Genomic DNA, 14980 nt, shown 5'->3' with positions numbered 1-14980 from the left:
TATAAAGTCCAAGAATCAATTATGGGAAACGAAATTTCCCGTTCCAGTGATGCAACTGGACCCATAGTGGATGAAATGACTCATAAATATGGACCGGATTGTTTGCGGTGTCTATCTTATTGGTCTAAAAGCTTTGGCTTTCCGCCAAATGGTTCCCTGAGTGTAGCAAAGCTCAGGATGCTAAAATTAGATCTACAGACTGAGAAAAAATTGAAGGGGAAGAAAACAATTAAAACAGAGGTCTTAGAGCAAATTGAGGATAATAAGGCATGTTTTAATGTGTGGATGAAAGAAGCTGATAACAGAGAGAGAAAACAGTTGCAGAAACAGATGACACTTCTGAGCATGACTGATACTAACAAAAAAGAGAAGAGAAGAAAGAAAAAAGAAAAAGAGAAAAAAGAAAAAGATATGAACAATGTCACTGACACATTTTCTCCTCTCTATCCGAGTTTGAAAATCGTGGATCTGGTCACGGACATTCCACCCCCGTATCCTACCCCCGCCACACGGAAGAGGAAGAGAGCAGCTACGGTACCAACGACCCGACAGACGAGAGGCGATCGGGCACGGGAACAGCTCATCTCACACCTCCGCCGCACTGAAGCAGCTGCGACCGCTGGATTGCCAGTGTTCCAAGGCCTCACAGAGGAAACTGATGAGGACGGAGATGAAGCTGATGCATTTCCCATGATTCAAGTCCTTACACAAGGAGGGGGAATAGGCCTGGTGTATAGGGCCTGGACTGAATTAGACATTAGACAAGCGACAAGCCACCTTCCCCCGTGCAAAAACTCTGGTGCACAATTTACCATAGCCCTTCAGGCATTCATTGAGACTTTTCTGCCCACTGTTCCAGAAATACGACGTCTTCTGATGGTAAACCTGGGGCCTATGGAGTATGCAAAGATCCGACACCTTCTCCCCGAAGACCCAACCAATGATCCAGTCATTCTCCATCCAAATCTCGCACAAATAGAGCAAATGGCTGGCTACAATGACCTGCGCTGGATGATCTCTCCACCGGACTAGAGACCGTGTTTCCAGACAGAATCGACATGACACATGTGACAAACACCAAGCAGTATAAAGGCGAGACGGTGGAGGACTTCCAGCCCCCGTTTCTCGAGACGTTTGATAGACAAAGCGGCATCGCTCGCACCACTGCCGCCGGAGCAGTGGTTGAACTTTGGGAAGCTCATTTCAAAAACGTGTTTTTGAGTGGGCTGCTCCCTGACATACGAGCTGAAGTGGACAAAACCTGCATTGGACTGCCCGATTCAGCCCTGATGGAGATTGTTAGACATGCTAGACATGCTGAGAAAATCCTGACCAGCACAAGAGACAAGACGGAGAAGAAAAGACAACAAAACAGTGATGCTGCACAGTTAACCCTCATAAAAACTGTGGCAGCAATGTCTCAAGAAAGAAGGAATGCGGGCAGAGGAAAAGGCAGAGGCAGAGGAAAAGGCAGAGGAAACAGAGGCAGGGGCCGTGGCAACACACCGATAGTGGACAAAGACCCTTGCAACAACTGTGGCGAGAAAGGGCATTGGGCCTACGAATGTCCCCACCCCAAGAAGGACTCGTCCAAGGGACAGCGCAACGACCCCCAGCAGTTTGCAGATTGACAGGCGGTGGGGGATGGAAAGACGGGTGGAATGGACGGACTGGATGACACGAGTGCGCCTGTTAAGGAGGGTAACATGCACACACACACAGGTACACATGCTTGCAATGAAGACATGCTTTCCTGCATACCACAAACATCTACACCACCCCCAAACAATAAGCAAAACATACTAGATGCAATACAGCATATAGAACAGAAGGAATTGGCAGAGAAAATGCCTACTTATGCTATGTATTCATCAGATGTGTATAAAAAATTGCCTACAACAGTGTTGACAATACAGGGGAGGGAAATAGAATTCTTGGTTGATTCAGGGGCTACAAATTCGGTTTTGAAAAAATCATTGTTTCCAAAACAAAAACTTTCTGGTAGGGTAATTCTTTCTAGAAGTGCAAGTGGTATGATAATGCCAGAGAAATTTACCGTTCCAATGACTTGTGTGCACACAGATTCTACAGATCCAGACCCAGAGAGAAGAGCAAAATGCTCATTTTTGCTCTCACCTGTGTGCCCGGTAAATTTATTAGGAAGAGATCTAATGTGTGTTTTTGGTATAGGGGTAATTCCTACCCCCACTGGCCTCAGGGTTGTGCGTTTTGACAAAAATCATCTTTTTCCTGACATGTTTTTGTTAAAATCAAAAAGCACACACTCCTTCACATTTCTATGGGACATTAACCTTTGTCGGGCTATCGACCTCCTGACAGAAGCACAACAACTAGTGTCACCTTTAGCAGTGATGAGAACACCACAACAAATGCATTGTATCTCTCTTGTCTCCCCAACTCCAGACGAAGAATATGTTGACAAATTCCTTGACCAGTCCAAGGACGAGCTAGAGTTGTCTTACGTCTACTGGCACACGCACACATGCGCAGTGACGGTAGCCTTGACTGATAAACAGAAAAAGTTTTTCAGAATTTCTAACTCTGTAGCTCATATTCTTCTCTCTTTGTCTCCAACAGACCAGGAGACAGACCCGGGACACTTTGTCATGACCTGTGAGAAACTGACTGACTGGACTGACACGGCTGATGACTGTATTTCATATTCTCCCTCAACAGGAAATTATAGAAAACTTTTATCATGGCGCGTGCCTTGTATCCGCAGTATCTATATATTGAGTGAAACTGCGCCTACAACAGACACATTTTTGCACGGTAAAAACGACATTTTACCTACTGACGTCTCACCACTTTTAGCCAAAGTGCCAACACACCTTTGGGCGACACATAAATATGACGTGGGGTTGATTAAAAATTGTCAACCTGTCGTCATAATACCACGTTCGGACTACAGACCACAGAAACATCAATATCCGTTAAAACAGGAAGCTATTGATGGAATCCGACCCGTTTTTAACTCCTTATTGGATACAGGAGTTATAATTCCGTGTCCAGATTCTCCTGTTAGAACACCAATTTTTCCGGTAAAGAAAATACGGCCAAAAGGCATTCCGACAGAATGGCGTTTTGTTCAGGACTTGAAAGCTGTCAATGCAGCTGTTAATGCGCGCGCACCAAATTTGCCAAATCCATACACAATCCTACAGGGAATTGATGCTAAATGGTTCTCTGTCGTTGATTTGTCTAATGCTTTTTTCAGTGTCCCGGTGGACAAAGACAGTCAGTTTTGGTTCGCTTTCCTGTTTGATGGAAAACCATACACTTTCACACGCCTTTGTCAGGGATACACTGAATCTCCGACGATCTACAATGACGCACTGCGCGACAGCCTAGAGAGCTTCACACCAAACCCAGGTTCAAGTCTGCTGCAGTACGTAGACGACATTTTGATTGGAAGCTCAACACAAGAGCTGTGTGAGCAAGACACGATTGCGCTATTGTGTCATCTTGCAACTGAGGGACACAAAGCCAGTCTTAAGAAATTGCAATTTGTAAAACAAGAGGTCCACTTCCTGGGACATGACATTTCGGGGTCAGGGAAAACCTTGTCTCCTTCGCGAATTGAGGCAATTGTTTCCCTACCAAAACCGTAACGAAAAACAAATGATGTCATTTTTAGGGATGTGTTCCTACTGTCGTGTTTTCATCCCAAATTACGCGGAACTTGTTCAACCTTTAGGGACGGATACACGGTAAGGGACTGACTGCACACAATTTGGTAACCTGGACTGTTGAGGCTGAGCAGGCCTTTGTAGATCTTAAAAAGGCCTTTCAAAGTCCCCCAACCTTAGGTTTGCCAAACCCAAATCTTCATTTCACTCAGACAGTGGATGAACGCGTATGATGCATGACATCTGTTCTCCTGCAGCCGCATGGAGACAGGTTAAGACCAGTGGCCTATTTCTCTGCAAAACTCAATCCAGTTGCAGCAGGCCTTCCGATTTGTCTCAGGGCTGTAGCAGCTGCTGAAAGGGCCTTGGCAGCATCACGTGACATAGTAGGATATGCTCCACTCACACTGCTAGTCCCACATGCTGTCTCTTTGATCCTACTTTAACAAAAGGCTTCACATTTGTCTGCAGCACGATACCTACGTTATCATACAGTACTTCTTGACATGCCTAACGTAACAGTTAAACGTTGTACTGTACTTAACCCTGCTTCTCTTATGCCTACACCAGAGGACGGAGAACCACATGACTGTCTGGCAGAGCTGGCACAAACATGCACACCTCGCCCAGATCTTTCGGATACTCCCTTAGAGAATCCAGACCTCATTTTGTATGTAGATGGGTCAGCCTCGCGCTGCCCACAGCAGGACAGGGACAGGTAGGATTTGCTGTAGTTTCTGACACTGAAACTATGATTGCTAAATCTCTCCCAAACCATTTGTCTGCACAGGCTGCTGAGCTCATTGCCCTCACGGAAGTTGGCTGATGGCTCATCTGTTACCATCTTCACGGACTCAAGGTATGCTTTTGGAGTGGTGCACGACTTTGGTGCACTGTGGAAGCACCGACGTTCTGTGCTATCTCTGAAATCAATCGGGGAGAAACTGGAGTTTTTCTCACTGATTTGCAAACACACTGAAGGAGGAGAGAAAGTGTGACCAACATACTGGTATTGTACCTTTTTGAACACAGCACATTCCTGAAAAACACTCATTCTGATGCTCTGACACTCACAGCACAGTCCTTGTTTTCTTTACACTGAGGAACTGTTGACATTCCTCTGTGACTCAGAGCAGTGTGCTCAGGCACACACATACAGGAGCAGAGTGCTGTGATATGCACACATGATGGAGCAGCACGAGAAACTACTGAAATGGTACCCTCCGAGGAGATTCGGGGGGTCCAAATTTGTACTGAGTTTATTCTTCATTACTGCATTTGTGATTTTTGCATTCGTAATGTTAGAAAGATATGATAAACCGCTGACTGAAGTAACCATTTTTTCCAACACCACTTCTCCCAATGACACAAACACCACACCCCCACACACTAGGAACACTAGTGAGGAGCATGGGAGGGGAAAGCGAGTGACGCGTTCCACAGTTTCTGCGTCTAGGAGTAGATGGCGTTCAGAGTACAACAGGTATCACAGAGCTACTGTTACTATCATGGTCAACACTACATCCACTCTTATGCTTCAGCCCTGTGACTTTGTGTGGTGCCGGGGGCATGGAGCATCAGTAGGAGAGAGAGAGGTATATGTATGTTACATTGCAGAGGTGATGGATTTAGGTTATTACAGAGAAGGAGGACCCTTATGTTCCTCATGGAAACAAGCTGTTTGGTATACAGGTAATGCAGATTGGGGCTATGAAGTTCCTAACGACCACACAAACCTAACCAATAGATTATCAATAAAGAAGGTAAACTATTCCTCAACAGGCATCTTGTTAACATTGACCAATGCTCAGTATTCGGACCAAGGTTACCGTTGTGTGTATTATGACCTTAGGGAGGCTTCCCTGTGGATTTTTTATCTTGAAGTAATCTCACCTTCCACATCTCACACAGAATCACCACATTTGACGCAGACTTTTGAAAGTTTATCTAACAGATGGGGATCTTCTGAGGATAATGATGCATTCTCCACTAATGCATGGCGTGGCCTAGTTAAGAAGTTCACGCGTGATGTAGGGTATAATGACTCTTGTTATGTATGTTCACTATTTCCCCCACTCTCAGAGACGCAGGCTACCCCAGTAAAACCACACACATTGAATCTCACAGAAGTTGTCTGTGCTCTGACAGCACTCAAGGATGTTAGAGAGGAGGGGGGTCAGTTCTATTCGGCTTTTATTCAACCTTCACCTTGTGGAGGTTTTGCGCGATCGCTGCGCGTGCTCGAATGGTACTATTTTAAAACTAAAAATGGAAAAGCATCTGATAGTATAGGACAGTTTCACCATAGCCTTATGAAGAATTTGACACATGCCTTATGCATTGAACGACCTCGTCGCATGGGTTCTCAGTATTTGGGGGTTAACCATGGGTTGTCAGCGGACTTTGAATTGTGCGATGCGCAACAGGGGATTTAAATATTAGTGCATGCTTACACTCCACACCAGGGTATCTTAGTGCTTCAGTACTGATACCATCTTTGACTCACACCATGCGTTGGCCTGATGATTCTGGCGCAGGGTCTCTTGTGGATTATGTTTGGCTCTGTGGAGACCATTGGTATCGAATTTTGACTTCACGATGGGCAGGAAGATGTAGTATGATATATTTGACACCTTCCATTACAGTTATGACTTCCCTTGTGCATACAACACACCACTATCCCATGTACGTGCGCCACATCTGATGTTTCGCTAGAGATAAGCGAGAGGTTACCAGCCCAGGAACTAAATTCGCAGCAGGGTTTTTTCCTTGGTATGGAACAATAAATAATGCACATAATATTGATCAGGTTCAGGAAAGTCTTGAGAATTTGACTGCTATGATGATTTCAGGGTTTGGAGAATTTCCTCCTGTTATGCGAAGCTATGAGAAACATGCTAATGCAACATCAGATGGGATTGGACCTATTGCTAGCAGCACAGGGGGACTTTGCCACATAATAGGCACACACTGCTGCACATTCATTCCAGACATTTCAGGAAACATCACTGACACCATTCACCACTTGAACCTACTTTTGACTAATCTCAAAGCAGGGACGTCCCAGAACACTATGCAGGATGGGACTGGTGGGCCTGGGTTTTTCAAAGGGGTGAAAGGCTTGGTTAGCTAGATTTATTGCACCACTAATAACTTTGATGTTTGGTTTCCTGATCTGTGTATGCTGCATAATCCCACTAGTCAAGGAAAATGATTTCCTCCATCTTCATGGTAAATATGATACAGTATCAGGCACTTCAGAATTACTGAGTCCTCTGACTTGTTTCGTATGTCCAGATATGATGATGAGGTTCTGGATACTGTTTCTGATACTGTGTGAGACTGATTAAAATTTTTGTTTTATTATTTTTACTTAGACGTGAACGCTTGCTACAATTAAAAAGGTTTTTTTTTGTACCTCTTTAAAAACGGCATTTCAGCAATAGACAATTATATCCATAAGTTTGAATCTTTAAGAAGTAAAGGTTGAATTTTGTGATTAATTCTAAGATATGTTTGATGTTTGAATCTTTAAGAAATAAGGTTTGAATTTTTAAAGTAAAATTTATTTTGTGTGATTATGTTGTAATCAAAAGGGTGGACTGTGGTGGCAAATTTTATTTTAACCATTATTGATTAATGATTATAACCATTTGCTTAAAGATTGTTTTAAACCTCCACAAAAATGCTGTTCCTTCCTCTTAGACTCTTAAAGGCCAGAGAGGGACAGCAGCAGCCATGAACTCTTAGCCTAGTGGTTTTTGTTTAAGAAACTCTAGCTTCTCATTTTGTTTAACTTTTTAGCTGACAAAGTAGAGAAGGCCACAAAACCATGTTTCCTTCTGCCTCCTGAGATAAAGGGTTGTTTAGGCTAATGAAAAGAACAGGAGCAGAGGGGAAGGTAAGGATGGGTTGACTTCTAATGATGTCCTATTTTCAACTCTGACCAGGCTAAAAGATAAAGTTAGAGGGGTGGCTTGAGAGAGGTTTTGACTATATGATGATGTGATGTTTAGATTTTAGTTTAGTAATGCTCATTCAGTTGTACTGCATGTACCTTTGAATCTGTATTCTCATATTTTGCAAAATATAATAAATGCTCAAAGACCAGACTTTGGTTTAAAATCTCAAACAGTCTTTATTCGTTTTCATTTTTATCATTGATATTTGTTTACTCTGATGCTTCATAGAAAACTTCCACCACAAGACCTATATCTAACCTTCCTTTTCTATCCAAGATCCTTGAGAAGGTGGTTGCTAATCAGTTATGTGATTTTCTACATAGCAACAGTTTATTTGATGATTTTCAATCTGGATTTAGAAAGAATCATAGCACAGAGACGGCACTGGTGAAAATTACTAACGACCTTCTAACAGCTGCAGACAAAGGACTTGTCTCCATTCTTGTTTTACTAGATCTTAGTGCTGCATTTGACACTATTGATCATACAATCCTGTTACAGAGATTAGAACACTTAGTCGGAATTAAAGGAATTGCACTTAGCTGGTTTAAGTCTTATTTCTCTGAGCGATCCCAATTTGTTAACATTAACGATAAACCCTCCAAGCACGCCAAAGTTAGCCATGGCGTTCCTCAAGGCTCAGTGCTTGGACCAATTCTATTTTCCTTATATATGCTTCCTCTAGGCCATATTATTAGGAAACACTCAATTAACTATCACTGTTACGCAGACGATACCCAATTATATCTGTCAATTAAGCCAGATGAAAGTGGTCAGTTAGCAAGACTTCAAACGTGTATTGAGGATATAAAATGCTGGATGACCCACAACTTCCTGATGTTAAACTCAGACTAAACGGAAGTTATTGTGAGAGGACCAATGCACCGCCGAACTTCGTTTTCGAAAGATATAGCAACTCTGGATGGTATTGCCCTGGCCTCCAGCACTGCTGTCAGAAATTTGGGAGTTTTTTTTATCAGGATTTATCCTTCAACGCCCACTTAAAACAAACCTCAAGAATAGCCTTTTTCCATCTTCGTAACATTGCCAAAATTAGGAATATCCTGTCTCAAAACGATGCTGAAAAACTAGTCCATGCATTCGTTACTTCTAGACTAGATTAGGGGTAACAGTCGTGCTGATATAGCTGCCAAAGCAGCTGCACGCCTGCCCCTCACACTTGACACCTTAGCTCACACTGCAGAGGATCACTTCTCACTCCCAGAGTCTGTCATTGCTATGCAGACACATGCTACACCACAAGAAAGACAACAGTGGAAAACAGTAGGGTGCACCTTTAACACTGGCATCTGGCTAGGGCCAGATTCTAAACCATGTCTCCCAAAACACTTTTTCCCACATTTTGCTAAGTTGACACATGGGTTAGACCATATCTCAAAAGGGGGAATGATGGTAGCTATCACACAGACATGGTTTACAAAGGGGTTCACTACATTTGCAGAAAGATTTTGTAAAGCTTGCATAATATGCGCACAACACAACATTGGCAGAGGAGTGAATGTAACACAACAGGCAGCACACCAACCACCAACACGACCATTTGAACAATTGATGATGGATTTTGTTGAGCTAACACCGTCAGAGGGGAAAAAACATTGCCTCGTTATGGTTGATATGTTCTCTAAATGGGTGGAGGTGTTTCCGGCCAAAAGACAGACAGCTTCAGTGGTGGCAAAAGCTCTGATGACTGAAATCATTCCCAGATGGGGAATACCGAGCCTTGTGTCTAGCGACAATGGAGCTCATTTTGTAAACTCAGCGATAACACAAATAAGCTTGTTTATCGGGATAAACATCAAGACGCATTGCGCTTATTATCCCCAGTCCGCGGGATTAGTGGAACGCATTAACGGGACGTTAGAAGCAAAACTAGCTAAATGCTGTGCAGACACAGGCCTCCCTTGGACAAAGGCGCTTCCTTTGGTCCTAATGTACATGCGAATGCGTACACAATCTCGTTCCAATCTCAGTCCATATGAGATTCTGTTTGCCAGGCCTCCTTATGTAAGGACAGAAATGCCAAAGGCGGCAATTCCCTCAACAGCTCTATGTGAACATGACATGTTGAAATACTGCACCCAACTTTCTTCTGCTCTTTCTGACATAAGAAAACAGGTTTCAGCGGGTTTGCCTAAACCAGCTGAGGGACCACTGCATAAGCTCCGGCCTGGGGACTTTGTGGTGATCAAACGCTTCAGGAGGAAGAACTGGCAGTCCAGACGGTGGGAAGGACCCTTCCAGATCCTCCTGGTCACTCACACAGCAGTCAAGGTCGCGGAACGATCCACGTGGGTGCACGCAACACACTGCAAACAGGTTCCGGACCCAGGAGAGGTGCCAGGTTCGCTAACACCTGCAACAAGTGACGAGCAGGTTCCCTGCTGAGTCACCGACGGAAATCGATTCAGAGACCAGCTTGACAGACGGCGTTCTGTGCTATCTCTGAAATCAATCGGGGAGAAACTGGAGTTTTTCTCACTGATTTGCAAACACACTGAAGGAGGAGAGAAAGTGTGACCAACATACTGGTATTGTACCTTTTTGAACACAGCACATTCCTGAAAAACACTCATTCTGATGCTCTGACACTCACAGCACAGTCCTTGTTTTCTTTACACTGAGGAACTGTTGACATTCCTCTGTGACTCAGAGCAGTGTGCTCAGGCACACACATACAGGAGCAGAGTGCTGTGATATGCACACATGATGGAGCAGCACGAGAAACTACTGAAATGGTACCCTCCGAGGAGATTCGGGGGGTCCAAATTTGTACTGAGTTTATTCTTCATTACTGCATTTGTGATTTTTGCATTCGTAATGTTAGAAAGATATGATAAACCGCTGACTGAAGTAACCATTTTTTCCAACACCACTTCTCCCAATGACACAGACACACCCAGACACACTAGGAACACTAGTGAGGAGCATGGGAGGGGAAAGCGAGTGACGCGTTCCACAGTTTCTGCGTCTAGGAGTAGATGGCGTTCAGAGTACAACAGGTATCACAGAGCTACTGTTACTATCATGGTCAACACTACATCCACTCTTATGCTTCAGCCCTGTGACTTTGTGTGGTGCGGGGAGCATGGAGCATCAGTAGGAGAGAGAGAGGTATATGTATGTTACATTGCAGAGGTGATGGATTTAGGTTATTACAGAGAAGGAGGACCCTTATGTTCCTCATGGAAACAAGCTGTTTGGTATACAGGTAATGCAGATTGGGGCTATGAAGTTCCTAACGACCACACAAACCTAACCAATAGATTATCAATAAAGAAGGTAAACTATTCCTCAACAGGCATCTTGTTAACATTGACCAATGCTCAGTATTCGGACCAAGGTTACTTCGTTGTGTGTATTATGACCTTAGGGAGGCTTCCCTGTGGATCTTTTTATCTTGAAGTAATCTCACCTTCCACATCTCACACAGAATCACCACATTTGACGCAGACTTTTGAAAGTTTATCTAACAGATGGGGATCTTCTGAGGATAATGATGCATTCTCCACTAATGCATGGCTTGGCCTAGTTAAGAAGTTCACGCGTGATGTAGGGTATAATGACTCTTGTTATGTATGTTCACTATTTCCCCACTCTCAGAAGCAGGCTACCCCAGTAAAACCACACACATTGAATCTCACAGAAGTTGTCTGTGCTCTGACAGCACTCAAGGATGTTAGAGAGGAGGGGGGTCAGTTCTATTCGGCTTTTATTCAACCTTCACCTTGTGGAGGTTTTGCGAATCGCACTGTGCGTGCTCCGAATGGTACTATTTTTAAAACTAAAAATGGAAAAGCATCTGATAGTATAGGACAGTTTCACCATAGCCTTATGAAGAATTTGACACATGCCTTATGCATTGAACGACCTCGTCGCATGGGTTCTCAGTATTTGGGGGTAACCATGGGTTGTCAGCGGACTTTGAATTGTACGTGCGCAACAGGGGATTTAAATATTAGTGCATGCTTACACTCCACACCAGGGTATCTTAGTGCTTCAGTACTGATACCATCTTTGACTCACACCATGCGTTGGCCTGATGATTCTGGCGCAGGGTCTCTTGTGGATTATGTTTGGCTCTGTGGAGACCATTGGTATCAGATTTTGACTTCACGATGGGCAGGAAGATGTAGTATGATATATTTGACACCTTCCATTACAGTTATGACTTCCCTTGTGCATACAACACACCACTATCCCATGTACGTGCCCACATCTGATGTTTCGGCTAGAGATAAGCGAGAGGTTACCAGCCCAGGAACTAAATTCGCAGCAGGGTTTTTTCCTTGGTATGGAACAATAAATAATGCACATAATATTGATCAGGTTCAGGAAAGTCTTGAGAATTTGACTGCTATGATGATTTCAGGGTTTGGAGAATTTCCTCCTGTTATGCGAGCTATGAGAAACATGCTAATGCAACATCAGATGGGATTGGACCTATTGCTAGCAGCACAGGGGGGACTTTGCCACATAATAGGCACACACTGCTGCACATTCATTCCAGACATTTCAGGAAACATCACTGACACCATTCACCACTTGAACCTACTTTTGACTAATCTCAAAGCACAGGACGTCCCAGAACACTATGCAGGATGGGACTGGTGGGCCTGGGTTTTTCAAGGGGGGTGGAAGGCTTGGTTAGCTAGATTTATTGCACCACTAATAACTTTGATGTTTGGTTTCCTGATCTGTGTATGCTGCATAATCCCACTAGTCAAGAAAATGATTTCCTCCATCTTCATGGTAAATATGATACAGTATCAGGCACTTCAGAATACTGAGTCCTCTGACTTGTTTCGTATGTCCAGATATGATGATGAGGTTCTGGATACTGTTTCTGATACTGTGTGAGACTGATTAAAATTTTTTGTTTTATTATTTTTACTTAGACGTGAACGCTTGCTACAATTAAAAAGGTTTTTTTTTGTACCTCTTTAAAAAACGGCATTTCAGCAATAGACAATTATATCCATAAGTTTGAATCTTTAAGAAGTAAAGGTTGAATTTTGTGATTAATTCTAAGATATGTTTGATGTTTGAATCTTTAAGAAATAAGGTTTGAATTTTTAAAGTAAAATTTATTTTGTGTGATTATGTTGTAATCAAAAGGGTGGACTGTGGTGGCAAATTTTATTTTAACCATTATTGATTAATGATTATAACCATTTGCTTAAAGATTGTTTTAAACCTCCACAAAAATGCTGTTCCTTCCTCTTAGACTCTTAAAGGCCAGAGAGGGACAGCAGCAGCCATGAACTCTTAGCCTAGTGGTTTTTGTTTAAGAAACTCTAGCTTCTCATTTTGTTTAACTTTTTAGCTGACAAAGTAGAGAAGGCCACAAAACCATGTTTCCTTCTGCCTCCTGAGATAAAGGGTTGTTTAGGCTAATGAAAAGAACAGGAGCAGAGGGGAAGGTAAGGATGGGTTGACTTCTAATGATGTCCTATTTTCAACTCTGACCAGGCTAAAAGATAAAGTTAGAGGGGTGGCTTGAGAGAGGTTTTGACTATATGATGATGTGATGTTTAGATTTTAGTTTAGTAATGCTCATTCAGTTGTACTGCATGTACCTTTGAATCTGTATTCTCATATTTTGCAAAATATAATAAATGCTCAAAGACCAGACTTTGGTTTAAAATCTCAAACAGTCTTTATTCGTTTTCATTTTATCATTGATATTTGTTTACTCTGATGCTTCATAGAAAACTTCCACCACAAGACCTATATCTAACCTTCCTTTTCTATCCAAGATCCTTGAGAAGGTGGTTGCTAATCAGTTATGTGATTTTCTACATAGCAACAGTTTATTTGATGATTTTCAATCTGGATTTAGAAAGAATCATAGCACGCAGACGGCACTGGTGAAAATTACTAACGGCCTTCTAACAGCTGCAGACAAAGGACTTGTCTCCATTCTTGTTTTACTAGATCTTAGTGCTGCATTTGACACTATTGATCATACAATCCTGTTACAGAGATTAGAACACTTAGTCGGAATTAAAGGAATTGCACTTAGCTGGTTTAAGTCTTATTTCTCTGAGCGATCCCAATTTGTTAACATTAACGATAAACCCTCCAAGCACGCCAAAGTTAGCCATGCGTTCCTCAAGGCTCAGTGCTTGGACCAATTCTATTTTCCTTATATATGCTTCCTCTAGGCCATATTATTAGGAAACACTCAATTAACTATCACTGTTACGCAGACGATACCCAATTATATCTGTCAATTAAGCCAGATGAAAGTGGTCAGTTAGCAAGACTTCAAACGTGTATTGAGGATATAAAATGCTGGATGACCCACAACTTCCTGATGTTAAACTCAGACTAAACGGAAGTTATTGTGAGAGGACCAATGCACCGCCGAACTTCGTTTTCGAAAGATATAGCAACTCTGGATGGTATTGCCCTGGCCTCCAGCACTGCTGTCAGAAATTTGGGAGTTTTTTTTATCAGGATTTATCCTTCAACGCCCACTTAAAACAAACCTCAAGAATAGCCTTTTTCCATCTTCGTAACATTGCCAAAATTAGGAATATCCTGTCTCAAAACGATGCTGAAAAACTAGTCCATGCATTCGTTACTTCTAGACTAGATTACTGCAATTCCTTATTATCAGGTTGCCCAAATAAGTCCCTTAAGACGCTCCAGCTGATCCAGAATGCTGCAGCACGTGTTCTGACGAGAACTAAGAGAAGAGATCATATTTCTCCTGTATTAGCTTCTCTGCATTGGCTTCCTGTGAAATCTAGGATCGAATTTAAAACCCTCCTCCTGACTTACAAAGCTCTAAATGGTCAAGCACCATCATACCTAGAAGAGCTCTTAGTACCTTATTGTCCCACTAGAGCACTGCGCTCCCGGAATGCGGGGCTACTTGTGGTTCCTAGAGTCTCTGGAAGTAGACTGGGGGCCAGGGCCTTCAGCTATCAGGCTCCGCTTCTGTGGAACCAGCTTCCAGTCTGGGTTCGAGGGGCAGACACCGGCGCCTCATTTAAGAGTAAACTGAAAACCCTCCTCTTTGACAAAGCTTATAGTTAAGGAGTGAGGAGTCGGATCGTACCACGTACCCCGCCTACCCCGTAGCTCATCAGTTTTTATATACTGAATAATTAATAATATAGCAAGAGTAGAGGGAGGCAAGCCAGTACAGCCCGATCCGGTTGGGGAGAGTTCTAGCCCGACCAGGCACCTCTCTTTAACCTGCCTCTCTTAGTTATGCTATTACAATTCTAGACTGCAGGGGAGGCTGTTTCCTTCCTATGACACACTGAGCTGCTGTCTCATCTGTACTTGTTACTTTTGTATGCATCCTGTCCCAGAATTGCTTGTTACTAATATAGC

General features: G+C 43.0%; 1 protein-coding gene and 1 long non-coding RNA gene across 2 annotated transcripts; both read left to right on the top strand.

The window, feature by feature from the left end:
* The first annotated feature begins 1145 nt into the window (after positions 1-1145).
* Positions 1146-4697, top strand: LOC120561763. Its single transcript, XR_005639646.1, has 2 exons — positions 1146-1722; positions 4441-4697. It is a non-coding gene; the product is annotated as an uncharacterized LOC120561763 (long non-coding RNA).
* A 5105-nt stretch (positions 4698-9802) lies between these two features.
* LOC120561737 lies at positions 9803-12827 on the top strand. The gene is made up of 2 exons (XM_039804965.1): positions 9803-11467; positions 11584-12827. Exons 1-2 carry the CDS (start codon positions 10337-10339, stop codon positions 11590-11592), a joined length of 1140 nt encoding a protein of 379 aa, XP_039660899.1. The 5' UTR covers positions 9803-10336; the 3' UTR covers positions 11593-12827.
* Positions 12828-14980: the final 2153 nt, after the last annotated feature.

This window comes from Perca fluviatilis, chromosome 7 (genome assembly GCF_010015445.1).
Source record: "Perca fluviatilis chromosome 7, GENO_Pfluv_1.0, whole genome shotgun sequence".
Classification (NCBI taxonomy): domain Eukaryota; kingdom Metazoa; phylum Chordata; class Actinopteri; order Perciformes; family Percidae; genus Perca; species Perca fluviatilis.
The sequence above is the reverse complement of the archived record's forward strand: the minus strand, read 5'-3'. Positions and strand labels throughout refer to the sequence as shown.